The following is a 17,945-nucleotide window of genomic DNA, read 5'->3' as shown; positions in this document are numbered from 1 at the left end:
GATGTGTCCTCCTTCTTTGCTTTCAGACATTCTGTTACCAGAGGAGCATTAACATTGCAATGTACCAACAGACGTCAGTCACTCAATCGAACTTTCTATTTACCTTTCTTTTCTTTTACCACAGTCCTTGTTTTTTAGCCAAATCATCAAACTGTACTCCCCCATGTTGTGATGTGGCAGGGAGAGAGCAGTGGGTATGCAAAACCCCGAATGAGTATATTATTTTCCTTCAAGATTGTTAGCACTCCAGATCCCACTTCTTTGTTGAATTTCCCAGAATTCATACAGTCATAATAGTAACAGAACCACCAATAAAAGGTCAATCCACAATTCTTTTCAGCTGTTTGAATCAAGGGTCATTGTACAACCAGGCAGCCGGTGTGATTTTTTTTTTTTTTTTTTTTGTGCATACTGAAAGATGAGAGAACTTTTAAAATATGTGATGAGAATAGTCTGCATATTGTTAAATTACACCATTAGCATACATATAATGCCAACCGATATGAAAATAAGCTCAAAATAGAATGTGAGGTCTTCTCCCATTTTTTTCCAGGTGCTTGCATCAAGCATCGCACAATCAGGCAGCTAAAAAGGTTATTTTGCATAATGTAAAATAATGTTACACCTATTAAAATATGTGATGAGCATTGTCTAAAACCATGATCTGAGTCGTACGCATCTTTTTAAATTACATCATTAGTACTAGTATAATATACCTGAGGCAAAACAACACCAAGATGATAAGATCAGCATCAAATGCACCTACACAATGTTATTGGTTCGGGTTCATAGTGGTAAGTTAATTGAGATTTTCTGTTTATTATCTGTTTTTAGTCTGTGCCACATTCAACGAGCACACAGTAGGTAGACATTTGAGGAGTGAAGTTTTATTTATTACATCTTCGTGTCCTGAGAGAATGTAGCTTCACATATAATAGCAGAAATTAAAAAGGCAGATATGCAAATGTATGTAGAGATTAGAGAAACAACAATTATTCAAATGTTTGATTAATAATTAATCACAGCAAACGTCAATTATTAATTCCGTAGAGCTATAAGGCGTCTTTCTTACGTGAAAGTGCTCCTGTTTTCCAGACCTTACCTTTTCAGTCAGAGAAAGTTTTGTCAATGTCAAACATTAATTGAATGTGTGTTCTGGTTCTTCCCTTCTGGGTATGGTTCACAAAGCTGGAACATCAAAACACAAAAAAATGCTGGTTTTTGTGAGTCCCACATAGCCCCTCTCAATCTGGTACTTTTTGGTCACTTGGGAGCTGACCCCTTTCCGCGGAAAAAAAAAAAAAAAATCAGCCTCAGAACTTGATACGTCTCCTGTTAGAGCCACCCAAATGTATAAGTGCAATTAATAACATGCTCAGTCCTTCGCGGGATCCCAATTTTGAATTTAACAAGAGCAACATAAGAAAATCAATACGCATTTGATGTGAGCATTTGTTTCTAAGCAATCTGTTGTGCAGCGATCTCTCCCTGCTCTCTTTCATGTGTGGCGCAACAACATCTGAAGTGTTCTGATTTGAGGAAAGCTCACAGAAACAAAGTGCTCTTTGCCTGTAAGGCCTGTTGCAAATGTAAACCAAATTCATTTTACATGTGTGAGAGTCCTTGAGATCATACACGTTTTGCGGCTGACTATGTTCTTCAATTGTCTATCAATCTGTCATGTTCCTAGCTGCACGAGTGACAACGGCACACTAAGTGACATCACATCAATGGCATTATGACAAAAAATATCAAAAAGTCAGTCCTACTGAAAAAAAAGCAACAACCCAGGAAGGCACAAACAAAACTCTCTTATTCTGCTTGCTTAAGTTTGCACTTATCATCATACGAAGCCATCTGTCGTGGTTATCGCTTGCTTGATAACATCTATTTCATTTCTGAAGTTCCTCAGCACATTCAGTTGTTCATTTTGAACGGCAATATACAGAGCATGCAGTTGTTTTCTTTCTGCCCACGGACACTTACTTTGTTATGAATTAGAAAAGTGACTTTGAATGAGACCCTTTTACCAGAGGGTAAAATATTGTTTCTCAGATAATGCAGTTGACACTGAGAAGGAATGCTAAAAGTAAAATTGTTTCAGACATCATTCTGCCTTAGGTTTACTGGCCTCTGAAAATGCCCTGTACCCTTTGAAATAAAAAAGGGAAGATTCCAAACATATATGATATTACAGAATAATCCAAATTAGTCAGTCTGTGCAACACTTTAACCAACTAAGTACTTTATTCATTTTGTGTACCCTCTAGCAAGATGATATTAATCTAGGAAATTAAAGCTTGTGTTTCTTCAGCAACTACTCTTACAGACTATATACATATGCTATTTTACGTTGTAGGGGAGACAATTCATAACCCATGAAGTATTTTTTTTTCTTTTTTTCTGAGAATGCTGTACCTCACCACTGTTTGAATTATGCGATATTTTTGACTCTGCTGAGATGTAGCATGAACGTTACCAGAACAGGGCTGCTTTGAGGATGTTCTCAGAGGCAGGAAGTGACATTATCCATTGTGCTCTTATTTAGTTTGGGGATTCTGGCGAACATTATCCCACCACCTGTGCATTTTCTCACTAATTTTTTATACAGATGTGAGATTTCTGGGGACCAATTTCACTCTCACATTTGAATTTCCCAGTCTCAAAAGAATCCAAAGGATACAGGATTCAGAGACAGTGTGTTACGCAACATGAAAAATAGCCTGTATACTGTGTGTGTGTGTGTGTGTGGGTGTGTGTGTATGTGTGTCTCCTTATTTGATGAGGTACATAATCATTTGTTTAAACATCGAGTGGTATGGTTGATACTAAAAATACTGTGATTACCCATCATTATTAACATACATTATAATAATGTAACAATATATTACACACACAGACATACATAAAAATTAGGTTTTAGGTATGTACTGCATTTTTCCCAGCTAGGACGGCTATTTTGGGTCAGGATTTCGAATTCTGAGTTATTAATCGATGATATTACAGATTTATTTGTGACAAGCAGATGTCAATAATCAGAAACATTGCATTCATTTAAAATTATTCAATAGTCACATCAGCTTTGACTGTAGGCACAATATGATATGCGTACAAATGGTTCCTGCATAGGGTGCAATCATATTAATCTCAACACACCTGCATGTCAAGATAACGAAAAAAATACATTTGCAATTGCTTAGATGTAAGTATCACCACAGGAGCTTTTATTAAAATTACTCGCAATATGCGCATTGCATCATCAACTTTATTGAGCTATCTCAACTTGTTCACATTTGCATACAGCGCTGTAGCGCTGCTTACAATGGATAAAGGGAAACGCTGCCTTTGAGTATATCAAATAATGATAAACATGTGCATTTTATACTATTATTTGTGAATATAATTGTAAATCAATCGATCTTCCTGACTTGTGAAATATGCTCTTTTATCTTTCTTTCCTGCATTATAAACTGCTCATGGGACGACTGAGCAACGGGTCCAAAGTGAAAAACTAATCTCACTTCAACAGCCGAAGTGCACTGTTTACAGTAGGGGTCTGTAGCCTTCTGTGCAAACACAATGCCAGCAATGCGACGTTTAATACAATCAATCACTTATTCGTAATAGCTGAAGGAGCATGCGTTACGTTCTCTCCATTAAATTAACAGATAAATTAACCTCAAGGTCCCACTATAGGTTCGCTATCAACTGTAATCCCATTTCACGCTATATAGGATATTCAAGCGAAAAGAGAGGGGTGTCACTTGAAGCCAGGGTGAATTAACAACCGATTGCTGGAGGTGAAGCGTCAGCACGGAGACTGCGAATGTTAGACTCCCTGTCGCTTCTACTGTTTTTTATTTAACCCATTTAATATATTCATAAAATAAATCTCTTCAGCTGCAGCCAGCCAAAATAAGTATTCTTGTTTCCCCTCAACCGTTTTAAGCTCTGAAGCAAAAGATGGTATATGGTGACTTGATTACACCAATGTAAACCTTACTTTCACAAACTTACTATTTTTATCGAGCTAGGGGTTGAGTTATTCTTCTGGTCAGAGCGGTAATGTATGGTCTACACTGCAAACAGAAACACCTGCTGGACACCCTGACTGCGTTGACTACGAGTGAGAGTTAAGGTATTTACTTACCATTAGAGATGCGAGATATAACACACCCACACCATTGAGTTAGCGAAGTGCCTGTAAATTAATGACAAACAGATATGCAAATGAATACAGTGAAGTAAAGCAATAAAATATATAGTTTTTAAAACTCATAGAACATAAAATAAAAAGGGAGCAAATAACATGCAGATTCTGATTAACATAATTATCATCAATGTATGTAAGACCACTCTAAATAACAACACATAATAATAATAATAATAATAATAATAACAAAAACAACAACAATAATAATACACTGATCTGGCTGAGAAACATCAGAAACTAAATGGCTCCCTTGGGAGTCGGGCTCAGAATTGGTTAATAATCTACAGCCTTTAGAAAATTTCCCAATTCCAGATGTTGCGCATCTTTCCTTTGCTCGGCGCTTACCAGTTCCCTGGAACCCGATTGGCTTTGAACAAAGGCATCAAATAGCCAAGCCCCTTGATTGATGATTTAATTATCCATACAGTAGATAACTGCATAAAGATAGGGGAGAAAAAATACTTTATTTACATAACCAATCACTGCGCTCCAAAGGTGGAGCCTCCCTTTCCATCTACGTATGTGGGGACACAGAAACTGAAATTGCTTTACTCTGGAAATGGCAAATAAAAATAAATACATACATACATACATAAACAAACAAACAAACAAATAAGAGCAATCGATAAAATTAACGACCACACCCGTTTACTTAATAACCTGAACATTTGGCACGAAGTTGCTCAAGCATATGCCAGTTCATGTTTTGACCCCCCCCCCCTTTTTTTGGGGGGGGGGGGGGCGGCGTTTAAGAACATGGTCTTATTTGAATATCAGTTTTTTTTTTTCAACTCTAGGTTTTTCTGACTAATGAATATGCATTTTCATTAAATAAATCACACCTGTTCCGGCGCCTTGCTTAATTAGGCTACCAGAGGAGTTTAACCATTCAAGCAAAGAAAGATAAAATAATATACATATTCATTCTGTTGGTGCTGAATGAAATGCAGAAAAGCTCGACCAAAGTTAAGTAAAATAGACATAGGCTACGTTCCCCACCTTAATTTACACATAGGCGAACCCCGACCACGTTTATGACCTATTGACAGAATGACAAATAAACACATACAAATATATTTGTGGTAGTTTACTTATTGTCGTCTTGTTAATAAATTAAGATGCGCAGATTATCGAAAAAACACACCAGCATTCACAGACACGAGTCAGAAAGTCTCAACCGCAAAAGCTGTCTTGGAAGTAAATAGATATTTCGGCGCTGTTTTGTTGATCCTTGGTTTGTGAGGGTCAGCTATTGCTACAACGTGATTTCCGTAAGATCCTTTTTTGTTGACATGCTTGTGGAGGGTTAAAGCTGAATGGGGCTGTTCCAACTTTCTTCAGATATTATTCTTGCTTAGATTGCAAGGTAATCCGACTTAGACTATTTCTCCCGGATCATAAACAGAAAAAGAAAGAGGAAAAAAAAACTTGATCACGTTTCGCAGAAGATGCTCACGTTTGGTGCTCCTCAATTATCCCTCCCCGTGAAGATAGGTGGCGTGTGTTTCAGGGTCTCTCCTCTGTATTACAGAAAAGAAAAAGAAAAAAATGTCATTAGAAGAGGCGTAACACGTCAGTCCGTCCCCAGGTTTGTTTCCTGGAGTGGCTGAAAGAGATCAGTTCTAACCTGCCCAGCAGGAATAACGGTCCTTCTTCCAACTATTTCTGAGGCTTATTATCATTTTGCAAGGATCCTCAATTCTCCAAATTACTTTTGTTCCAGCCGGTTTTTCCTCAACCGAACTATTTGAAAAGAGAGTAACGTAAATAATAAGGTAGGTGTGATTTCTTTCCTTTTAAATCGCCTTTATTATAATTAGATACATGTGTAACCACCTAATAATGTAAAATACGTTGTCACATATAGCCTTCACTAAAATGTAGTTTCTAACGCAGTGTTTTTTATCAAAGTTTGCCTACCTGTGCAGGTGGAAAGGTGCCGGTTGCTCCACACACGCATAAACGCACATACACTCAGAAATGTTTAGTTTAAACTAAACACTTCATTATGCCATTTTGCATTTGATTATTTTTGATGTTCCTTCGGAATCGTCCAACCTGTCTGAAAAGAAAGAGGCACGTTCTTGAGGACCATTGATAACGTGGAGTTTAGCAATGCAACATACCTACATGTGTTTTGACAATATAATAGCAAGATTATTTTATATATATATATATATTTTACCATGTTTTAAGCTGGTTGGACAGACTTTCTTGAATGGGTAGATGGGCAGTTAAAGTACACATGTTATTTTTCACTACACCACCTATGTAAATATTAGTGACTGTACTTGCAAATATTTGGTTTTATAAACACAGGCGGAGATACGACCATGACTTAGACTCGGTATTTTGTTTAATGCTCCCAGATATCACAAAACTGTTTTCGACTGATTGCCACAATTCCATGTTTTGTAATTGTGTCGTTGCTTGTTTGTTAGCTTTTTGTTTGTTTGTTTTCCCTGTCATGGTTCGTTTCCCACTGCAATACACTAATAAGACACAAGCCAAGTGAAAACGATGACCTCTTCTTAAATGTAACATTAGTCCTGCAATTGTCATTGTGATGTTCTATTTGACTCATCAATTTACAGGCTGCAGTAATACAAAAGTAACACGAGGGAAGTTTATGATTGTTTTTCTCGCTTCATAGTTGCGGCTTTTCTGAGTCTTGCCTATTTATTTAGCATGCAGTAATTAGTGCAGCATAAGAATTTTCAAAACAGGAACTCCATATTAAATTATGATATGTTTAAAGCTTCACATTAATTTCAACACATGTCTAAAGTAGCCTCGTACATAAACAATCAAAAACAATAAAACATACACACTAACCGTGCGCAGTTCTACTTACCTTTGCTGATGAACTGAAGTTTTGAGGAGTGCACTTAAACAGAACATACAGCGTTGATTGTGGGTGGTTGTGGTGGGGAGGAAAAGGGGTTAATTTCGAATGTTTTACAGTTTACATCTGTTACATCTTTTTACTGCCATGTGTTTGTATTAATCCCCGAGCCAAAGTCTGCGAAAGCTGCTGCTGATCAAACAGGACCTTTTGTCGTTTGCAAAAATCCAAAATTTGACTGAGAGCCATACTCTCTCATTCACGTAACTTTGTATGACATACAAAAAAAAATCTCCAGTGTCTTCTCTGAGACAAGTCAATGCAGAGCACAGATAAATTGAATCTCTAGTGAACTCTTATAAAACGATGACTGCATTATTATAAAACAAGGTTTTCAGAAAATGTGAATAGTAGTTGTCCCTAACTAGTTTTACTGATTATTCCGGTTGTCAGGCGCAGACCGTTATACGATATCCGCAGATGCTCTACTCAAGTAAAAAAAAAAAATCATGACCAAAAAACGCTATGACATCTCGTATTTAAATGAAATGTTGTAAAACACTGCATTCCCCATAGGCAGACATGGTGAATTATGACTAATATCGAAGGTGTAATTCTCCGTCTCCCCCGCTGCCTCACCGTCCTCCCTATTGCCCGTGTCCTCTGCCCTTACGTTCCATTTGATCACAGTTTCATCAAAAGCTCAAGTAAAGATAGAGGCAGGACATTTACGATCATTTAAATGTTTTCGGCTTACCAATATTAGGAGTTATTACCGATTATATTATCATGATTATAATGTTCAGTTTGGCGCCCTGTATTTAAATGGGATCTCCCAGTGCCCACATTGTTGCTGTGTTTGGTTGTTAGATATTGAGCCTGCGTGCTGCCGATTCAAGGAGTCGAGTCCATGCAAACTGCCATCTGATCCACTCTTATCAATGAAGCAGGAGATCATGGCGGATGGCCCCAGGTGTAAGAGGCGAAAACAAGCCAACCCAAGGAGAAAAAACGGTAAGAAAAGAAAAGAAAAAATGTGTGTAAAATGTATGTGAATATTTGGATTTAATTTTGTCACTGGCTTACTGGACGTTCGCTCTGGTTAAAGGGGATCGCCTGTTGTATTTTATTGTACGTTTCAATGGGAGTTGACGGCAGATACCGAGAAAGAGTGCTAAAAGGCTATGTGTAGTATATAATCGGAACTTCCTCTGGTTTAATTTTAAGAAAACGCCAGTGCTTTCATTTTATCTGTACTGAGATCCTTATCCACCGAACTTATCAGAAGTTGAAACTACGGAGTTTTAAGAGGGACTGACAAGGCGGTGTGGGAAGGGAAGGAATGCTAGAAAGTTTAGGACTGAAATAACGGTTCTGCCAGCGTCTTATTTACCATTAGGTAAAAACCGTTAACTGACTGCGTATTCCTTGTAAGTTTAAATACCTGTGGATTCTTCTCTCTACGGTGTTTATAGCTCATGCCGCCAGTATATAGGATATGTTCTTAGCTCAATTTAGTCATATGCGCTACATTTTTACTTCCACTGCTACTTTTGAAGTGGTCCTGGACTAATTTCATTCATTCCTATATGTGAGCTAAATTTAATCACACCGTAGGTCCAAGCTATACAATCTGTGATCTCCTTATACTTTACCCAGCTGCATTTTTTTTCAAGACGCGTTCGTCTTGTATTCGGAAATGACCAGTACTCTGATGACTAATGACATAACATGCATTTTATGTTAAGGGGACAAATAACAGAATTCGTGGTGGATCTGTGTATAGTTGTACTAGAGCAGACAAACACACACATAACACTGTCCATAAACAACCACTCGACCAAACTAAATAACTATGGAGCCACTGACAATTTCGCAGTACACCGAGACGTGGAGATGTTTCTTGTTTATTGACAGTTAGCTGGCTTGTTCAAGTGTTTTTTGTTTGTCTGCTTCTTTCTTTCTTTGCTTTGTTTTGTTTTAAGCAGAGGGGGTAGTGACACCTTTTGCCGTTTTCATCATTTCGTGTTTGTTGAATTGTTCCGCTATGTGTTGATGTGGTGCACTTATTGAAGCATATGGGAGAGTTACAAAGGAACATTCGTTTGTTGCTTTCCTTTTGTGTCTTGTTTAAGCCGGCCGTTAACACCACTAACATCCAGTTCGATTTACGCTCTCTTTAAAGCTATATGCTATTGGTGCAAATGTATTTGACAGGGGACACTACCACTCTTGCATTTTTGAACACCGTTGTTTGTGGCAATTCATTCTTTATTATTTTGTTGCCGTCATTTGCGTTGTTGTGAAGACATTAGTGGATCAGTAGAAACGCATCGATTTGCATGCAAAGTGTTTTTTTTCTGTTTTCCTTTTTTAGTAGTAGAGATTAAATGCTATATTCCCATCCACCTTTTATGTTTAGCTTCTTTTCTTTATTAAATGTTTAGTATTGATTTGGCAAAATCAATGTCAGTAGTTGAGGGTCTTTTCTGCTTACAAGTAGCTTGAAGCACGTTGCTGATCCACTGAATAACAAAAGCTGGGAGTGAAGTAGCCCTTTTTTTCCAACTGTGCACTGCAAACGTTTGGACAGAGTGAAATAAAATAAACTGATATCCAATGATTTTCTTGAACCTTTTCAGTAAAAAGACTGAGTTTACGAATAAAATAAAATGCGGTAGAATCTTTAGAGATCGTGTGAATAAAGACAATTTCCCAAGCCAGCTTGTTTTTCCAAGTCCACTAACCTGTAAAATCTTCTGGAAAGGGATTTATTTACGATAAGTGCCCACCCCCATTCCCCTTATTGACATATTAAGAAATAACAAGCAAAGGGCAAGGAAACAGAGATCTCACTTAACACCTAAATTATTTTGAAATCGTGGATATTTTCTGACTTATTTACCAATGTTGACAATTAAAAGATATGGTTGCAGCACTAGCAACATTTATTGTTTTTGGCGCATGGATTAGTAAACATGGAGTTGTTACTGTTCTTTATTTCTGTTTTTTGAAAAAAAAAAAAAAAAAAAAAACTGTCATGCGATGCTTCCAATAGCTTTTCCTTTGGGAATGGTCTGGATTTATCTGAGCTGAGTGGATTTTTCTTCTTCCCTGGAAAAGATGTCAGAGCTGAGCTTGTGTCTTGGCCGATAACATTAAATATGATGATGCTTATCAGAGTGATACAGAAATTCCTTGAATTTTGTAAAAAAAAAAAAAAAACAAGGAAAGAAGCTCAACCAAATGCAGAAATCTACAAAAAGTTTGCCTGAACGGAAGAGAGCAAGTCATTTTATTTTGTGCTGAAAAAATATACATGTACGTTTTTAAATTTAGGAGGAATTTAGCCGTTTGAAAATCGTTTGAACGCAGTAGAGAAACCCGATGCGTCCAGGTGGTGAAGTTCACCATAATGAAAGATATTAGTAGGAGGATTTTTAAAAATATCTTCTGATGACCGAACACTTTGATGATCAAATGAGAACGGTAGCGATTAACACCTTGAAAGAAACAAGACTGCCTGTCAAATTTAGAGAGGTAAGTCAGACGAATAGTAGCTGCCTGACACACTTAGTAACTTTGTTACACTTTCACTTGGGGGAAGGGCGGGGGGGGGGGGGGGGGGTTGGGAAGGGGGTACTCATTTCACTGAAAGCACTCAAGGTCTTGGCCTTTATCCTGAATCTGTGATACTAGGGAATTTGTATGATATGGAATACCAGAGGAAGAAGAGTGTAATATGTGTTAAATTTAAAAAAAAAAATGTATATGCAGGTCATGCCATGCCGCAAACATTGCTGTGATATTGCATTTTATTTAACTGCTAGTACCATATTCTTAAACTGCAATGTAATATGAGCAGAATGGAAGCCTCGCTGCAGCCTGATGTGAAATTACCTCTGGTTTGTCCAGTTCTGTATATTTTTTGATGTTAGTCTGAAACGTAACAAGGGTCCAGACAGTTCTGTTGATAACAACTGGCCAGTTGGTTTGTTTGGACATTCTATGAAAGTGGCAAATGTAATATTTAAATATCTGTACTTCACCTTGAAATTCATTTAGAGAGAGAGTTTAACCATTTCATATCCAGACATATTTAATCATGGGCTGCTTGTTGGCCATTTATATGCTTGTTTACCTGTACATTCTGTCTGTAATACGAGCGTAACCTTTTTTGATTTTTATTCTCCCTTATCCTTTAGTATGTTCACTTGATAATATGATCGTGTTTTCTGCCTCATATTCATATATGTTCCCTTCTGGAAGATCCACAGAATGCAGAAAGTTTCCTTACAGCCACTTCTTCGCCTTCATCTCGCCCAGAACTTACAGAAAGGTCACGCTCAGTCGTAGGGAACTCGATATTAGCAGCCTTGCAGTTTTGTTGCAGTTTTCTCTCGCTCCAGGTGTGGCGAGTCACATGACACAGTGCAAGAGTGCTGGGCTGTTTGGAAGTACAGCTGTTAAAGTGCTCCGAGAGCTTTGTGCTTTTAAGTCGATTAGTCAACCAGCACAAGTGAAAATGAATCTTTTTACTCGGCACATTTTTTCCCTCTTTTTTTTTGGATTGTTATTGCATAGTATTTTATTTTTATCAGCGAGGATATTATGAAAATGTCTCCTTATAATGATGGGAGATGGCGATACAGAGTGGTGTCAGCTCTCTGATGTCGGGTATCTACATCTGTCGGGTGCTGTGTCGTGTGCTGCGTACATGCACTGCTATTCTGCTGTCCTTTGAAGTGTGATACAACTCTTGTATTTTTTTTTCTTTTTTAAAACTAGCGGTCTTTAAAATTTAGGTACCATATTTTATTAAGAAGCCAGCACCACAAATGTATAGACTTCAATTTTGGGAGTTAAGTTTCTGTTAAGTTTTTTTTCCTTCAGTAGTTTTTTTTTTTAGATTTCCTGTTTCACAAAGAGCTATTCATTTTCAATCAACACAAAGCCATTCAATAATAGATGTTCCCACTAGAATATATTGATTACATAATTTAAGGTAAAAAAAGCCAGCTTCTCCCTTGCTCCAGGAGTTTAATACAATGCTGTGAATGTGATTATAAAAGCCATGTGCATTCATGCTAAAGGTAGAAAGGGGGGCCTGCTAATTCTTTAGCTACAGCCCCTGCTTTCAGCCCAAACAATGGCAGATTCCTTCCAGTCTAAACATTTTGTCCATCTCTATTATACATTTGCTTTTAAGGTGCATTTGCTCCCCAGTGGAGAGAAATGGCTCTCTCTTCTCACCCCCTTTTTTCACCAATTTCCCTTCCCAAGGTAGGCAGTATTTTGTCGCTGTCACAGAGAAAAGGAGAGCAGGTTTGCAGTGCTCGCAGACAATTGATTGTCAGTCGTAATGTGTTTCATTTACATGTTTATAACGTCAATAGTGCTGGGGTGTCCACTGTACCATTCACGCTGCCTTTCTCACAAGGGTGCAATTGTCTGAGCAGCCAAAGCAGACACCTTTTCTGATGTTTTTTTTTCGCTCTGAAAAAAAAATGGCAAGGGAGGTTTGCTGTGCATTACTGTTTAGAAAAGGATTATTTTGTTTAAGCAAGTGAAATAATTACTGCAGATCTTATGAGCCAGCAAGAAATAATCTCTGTCAAACAGGATGCCGTGCTATTCCGAATGGCAGTTTAGCAGAGGTGGCTAGAGACCTCAGAGCAGACTAAATTTTTATAAATTTGCTGCTTAAAATATATTGTAACAATGCTTTTATGGCTCACATAACATTTGATGACAGTGACAACTAATCATATACAGGGATTATAAGCACACCAAATGAACATATTTTGTTTGTTTTAATATTTTTTTTGGTCACCAAAATATATTCTCCATTTCTGGTGCTGTCGTATGACTGCTGTTTCCTTTTTCATCTTTCTCAAAACACATTCAGTATGGGCATTTTATCGCTGATGTCTGATGGTTTGAAGGGTTGCATGAACGTCTGATGAATTTTTTTTTTTCCTGGCGATCCTGTTGGGGGTTTATGTTTTATCACTCTGCTTGCAAGAACACGCCTTTAACTAATTGCTGTTACTTGCACTGATGCGTAGTTTAAAGCAGTATATGGCGATTACGCCAATTTAAATGTACCTAACAGAGGCGTTTCCTTGTGCTTGTACTTCTCAGAAATATGCACAGTTATAGGCTGCTTTTGAATAGTCAAGTTACGCATATGCTGCTGTTTGATGACTGGTTTCTTACCTGTTGGAATAAAAAAGCATTATATAAGCAGCAACTGGAAGATGAATCTTTGGATGTCTGTTGGTGCGATAGAGTTCAAAGGCTGTTTTTTGTCTGTTTGCAATGAATTTGTCCCAAGGGATGCAAAGCAGTTTGTATTCCTGTTTTAATGTGCAGGTGACTGTGTTTTTGTCATAAAACCAGTAAAGTAAAAATTAGCCTGCTTTCTGAAAACCTAGTTTGTAACCATAGATTCAGATATTTCATATGGGAAAGAGACAACTGGTTGATTAGCTGTTTGGTTTCAAAATACGGTTACTGCTCGAGTATGATTTGAAATGGCAGCGAATGAGGAGTCCGATAAAATGACATTTATAAATGTACACATTGAAAATGCTCACTGTGAAATCTTAAATCAGGATAAAGAATTTAGACATAGTGTCCTCAAGCCCCCAAGACATCAGATGTGATTTTTTTTAGTTCCACAAAGTTTGCAAAATTTCTTGCTCGAACTGAAACAGACAAATTCAGAAGGCCTGACAGAAAATCTGATGGCATTACCTGTTACGCAGGGCACTGTATTAAGCCCCGCACCAATATTTTAAATTGCTGTAATCAGCCAAATATCTTCACAGCCAAACAAATTGGACCTTTATGCAGCGCTATGGATTACAAAAATATACTATCACTTCAGCATTTGGAAGCAATATAAAACTTTTTTTTTTTTAAATTGTTGTGAGTTTTTTTTTCCCCCTTTTTTGTTGTTGCCTTGCCTGTGAAGATATTTTGGCCTGACGGGGAGAACACACACAGCCGAGGCACTGTGAGCTGAACCTCTGACACCACGGTCTTTGGAATGCCTTAGGTATGATTTCACTTTCGCTCACATCAATGCTGACCTGAATGCCTTTCATATCTGATCCGCCGTGTCTCTCCCAGTAAACATCCCCCGAGGGGAGAACAAAGAAAAGAGCTCTTCTTCTTCTTAATCACAATTCAGCCTTTCACCGCCAGCAGGCTGCATTTGCATTCAGCATCAGAAAGCCTGAGATGAAAAGAAAAAAAAGGAGCGCGCGAGAGGAGCAAAAGAAAAAGAGAGAGGGAGAGAGAGAGAGAGGGAGAGAGAGAGAGAGAGAAGGGTGGGTGGTGAGCAAAATAACTTAGGTGTTTGTGGCTGTTTGTTGGGCCTCCCCTGGTTACAAGCCTTATATAGCTCACACTCTGCTGGGGCCTGGCTCTCCTGACAGCCAGATAGTGTTACAAGATGGCATGCCTGTACTATTCATGGCCACTCACTCTAACACTTGAGAAAAAAGTGTCTGAGAGGGATCAAATTCTACTCTAAGAAGTCTATAATAGTTTGGGGCAGGTGTGTCCATACAGTACACGATTGTATTTGTTTTTCATTTTGTAACGGGAGCTGGAGACTGCCAATCGCGTTGTCTCCTCTGTTCTAAATGATTTCTGTTCAAATTTTGGACTTGCTCAATTTTGAGGAATCCTGGGAAACATGTATGTGTTTACATATAGTCCCTGATCATCTCAGCGATAATAACAACTGCTTAGCATCTAAAGAGAATATGTCTGCACTGTTCAACACTTCTAATACATTCTGTTTTACATCATGATAATAATAATTTCAAATACATTTGTTGAACTGTGTTTATCTATATTATTTTTGTTCCTGTGTTTACATTACAAACAAAATATTTCATTTAATAACCCTCAGAAAATGTCAGATGTGTTGCACTTTGCCACAAATGAACCATGGCCCAATAGATTCAAGACTTATTCACATCAGTCTGAAAGACAGGATTTCAGACCCATGTGAATAAGTCTTGAATCTTGTCAGAGAGATCAAATCCTATTTCCTATCAGTTAAGTATAGCTCCGCACCTTTCCAAAAGTGATATCTCTGTAATATGGATTAAATGTGACAGAGTTTTAACAATAAACAAATGTCTGCTCTTAAGTTGGTTGGCGAAGATATCTCTATTGTGAGATTTCTTTCTCTCCCCTTTCAATCAGTCAGGAATCATGTATGTAAATCCGTGGCCAAGTGGAGAAAGGGGATGCTACAACTTTAAATGCATCATGTGATATGAATTCCAGATTTTTTTCCCAGAACTTTTTGTTAAGAAAAAGGATTATCTGTACACCTTCCCCCCCTCCCCAAGCTGTGCAGGATTTAGGCAGATTTACTTCAGCAAACACCTTTGGACACTGGGGAAAGAAGGAGTCTGTTTGCAAAAGGAGCCTTTTGTTCAGAGAGGTGCGGGGATAATGCTTTACTAGGCCGGCGTGATATTAACCCATGCTCTGATGCCAAGGAGACTGGTTAACTCTTTGTGCGCACACTCTCGCCGGGGAGAAGTTCCTGCTTGGGTCTCTGCATCTTGCTGGATCCCTTCGTGGCCCGCGGCTGTAACCTCTGCCGAGTGGCCGTTACCCGCGTCTGGTTGCGGAGCAGGAAGTCTGAGGCAGTGGTCAGTCGATGGCGGCGACTATTTACTCCATGCTTTTCGCGTGTTGTTGCGCGGTGGGCCAGTTCAATAAACATTTGCAGGCTGCCTCATTTGAAGTGGAAAAGCTCAGGACAGGGTGGAGGACCTTGTGGCTTTACCACATACTTTGCTCTTAATTGCAGCAGCAGAGCCGTCCCCATCTCTTAACGGCAGATTGCTTCTGTTATTGCTTCAGCTTTACTTTCCATGTCCTCTATACTGACATCTGTCACTGCTGAGGACCAGAGAATGCCACTAGGGGTGCAGATTTTCTAGTATCATCGGTGACTAACAAGAATGCATGATTCACATAATAGTAACCCCCTAGCCTGCGTAAAATATAGCTGGAGTACCACAGAGCTTTTACTACAGGAAGAAAGAAATTCTTCATTCTTTTTTTGGAAATGCAAGTGTTCCGATTCATAACATTCATAACACCTACTCCTCATCCATCTGAGCCATCATGAGTGTTCATGAGTATGTGAGTGTGTATGTGTGTGTGTGTTTGCATGTGTGTGTCAACGTGTGCATGGCTATGTGTGCGTGTGCGTGAGAGTGTGTGCGCACATGAAGTTGTGCGAGCATGTGTGTATTTACGTGTGAGGGTGTGTGTGTGTTCGTGTGTTTGAGTGCATGTGTGGGTATGTGAACGTGTGTGTCTGTGTGCGCGTGAGCGAATGTGTGTGTGTGTGTGTGTGCCTGTGTGTGTGTTGTCAGGAGTCCAGGTTGTCAGCGCCCCGGCAGCTCGTTTGGTGTGAAAGGATGACTGACTGAGGAGAAGTGACAGAATTAAAGGTGTTTGCTGTGTTGTTCCGCCATGTTTCAGGCTCTAAGCCTCTCTGTCACTGTGTTCTTGTGATTTGACAGTTCATATCTCCTTCCCTGTAAGGTGATGTACGCCCGCACCATGTCACGCCACTTCAGCTGAAGTTGCACACGTTCACAGCCTCCTTTTTTTTCCTTTTGACTCTTTTTTAGTGGTGTTGCTGGAGAAGTTAACATTGGACTTGAAACATCAGTGGACTGACATATGTATATTGTATATATGTTGTGTATTGTGATTTGTCTACTTATACCTTAGCATCTATTGATGCAAATCTGTAATTTGTAATGCGTTGCTGGAAAAAAAAATACTGCGAAATTGTGCATCATTTCACAGTTTTTCCAAGTGAAAATGCATAGTTTTTATTTCTCCATTCTTGTTTTTCTTCTTGAAGTGCATAGCTGTTCACAGTGCTTTGTTTGTGATTTCCAAAACGTGTCAACTTTTCTATTTGCAAGATACTCTAGGTGGGATTTACAGCAATTAAGATGCCCAGGTGTAAACTAACATTTAGATTTTTTAATTTCACAAACAGGCAAGTCTTTGTGGTAATTCCATATATATGTGTATATATATATATTTATATATACATTCATACATACATGTATATACTTTTGCAGTCCTCCTACAAGACACTGTATGTTGTACTTCACATCACAGTCATGCTCTGCAGCATCTGAGGGGCCCCTGCTCTTTGTAATGCTCATTTTTTGCTCCAGCAAGACCAGAGAAAGAAAAAAAAAAACACATAAAAAATGATGTTGTCTCCTTTCAAGGTGATTGGGATAGCTTGTAACTTTTTATCTAGCCATGTGTGTATGTGTACATGAGTAAATGAGTTCAGTATACTTCTAAGCCATTTGTGGCGCCACGTCCCCGATAGACCAAACAGCGTGGATTTTGCAAGGTCAATAATGAGACACGTTGCTGGCTGCAGAAATAATAGTGGAAGTGATAATGAACAGAAATAACCCTCAAAGCTCCTGTCAAGGGAAAACACAACAAAACAGTACTCAGCTGAAGACTTGCAAAATAATCAGCCTTCCCATCTTTTACCCTATGATGAGGTACATACATGATTCAGTGTGCAAACTTCATGCTACGGATTACAAAAAATGTGTGGGGTTTTTCTTTTTGACATTTTGGTTTGAATGTTCTCCTTTTCTTTTAGCTTCATCTCTACACACACACACACACACACACACAAAACTGTCGCCTGTATGCTGAAAAAAAAGGTGCTGAAAGCAACCCTTAATTTCATCAGCTGAAGTCGCTGTGCACATTTCAGCGAGTCCAGAACACACACACGTACACTCACTTTGATGTATGTTTGATTGTCGGGTGGAAGAACACTTCTGGCAA

General features: G+C 38.6%; 1 protein-coding gene and 2 long non-coding RNA genes across 5 annotated transcripts in view; 1 reads left to right on the top strand and 2 right to left on the bottom strand.

The window, feature by feature from the left end:
* Positions 1–720: 720 nt before the first annotated feature.
* Positions 721–4,880, bottom strand: LOC118786147. The gene is made up of 3 exons (XR_005005309.1): positions 4,559–4,880; positions 4,151–4,201; positions 721–1,188 (listed from the first exon to the last, which is right to left on the bottom strand). It is a non-coding gene; the product is annotated as an uncharacterized LOC118786147 (long non-coding RNA).
* Positions 4,881–5,017: 137 nt separating this feature from the next.
* LOC118786233 lies at positions 5,018–7,912 on the bottom strand. Its single transcript, XR_005005314.1, has 3 exons — positions 7,068–7,912; positions 6,134–6,275; positions 5,018–5,733 (listed from the first exon to the last, which is right to left on the bottom strand). It is a non-coding gene; the product is annotated as an uncharacterized LOC118786233 (long non-coding RNA).
* LOC118786232 (zinc finger E-box-binding homeobox 2-like) overlaps positions 5,757–17,945 on the top strand; it is a 75,293-nt gene continuing 63,104 nt past the window's right edge. For 2 of the 3 annotated variants that reach the window (XM_036541344.1, XM_036541342.1), the window contains exons 1-2: positions 5,757–5,988; positions 7,929–8,072. In XM_036541344.1, the coding sequence (XP_036397237.1) occupies positions 8,000–8,072 (73 nt within the window). In that variant the 5' untranslated portion in view covers positions 5,757–5,988; positions 7,929–7,999. The remainder of the gene's footprint in view (positions 5,989–7,928; positions 8,073–17,945) is intronic. The other variant, XM_036541343.1, reaches the window with a different exon arrangement.

Source organism: Megalops cyprinoides, chromosome 11, assembly GCF_013368585.1.
Source record: "Megalops cyprinoides isolate fMegCyp1 chromosome 11, fMegCyp1.pri, whole genome shotgun sequence".
NCBI classification, from domain to species: domain Eukaryota; kingdom Metazoa; phylum Chordata; class Actinopteri; order Elopiformes; family Megalopidae; genus Megalops; species Megalops cyprinoides.
Note: the sequence above shows the minus strand (reverse complement) of the source record. Positions and strands in the feature narration are given on the sequence as shown.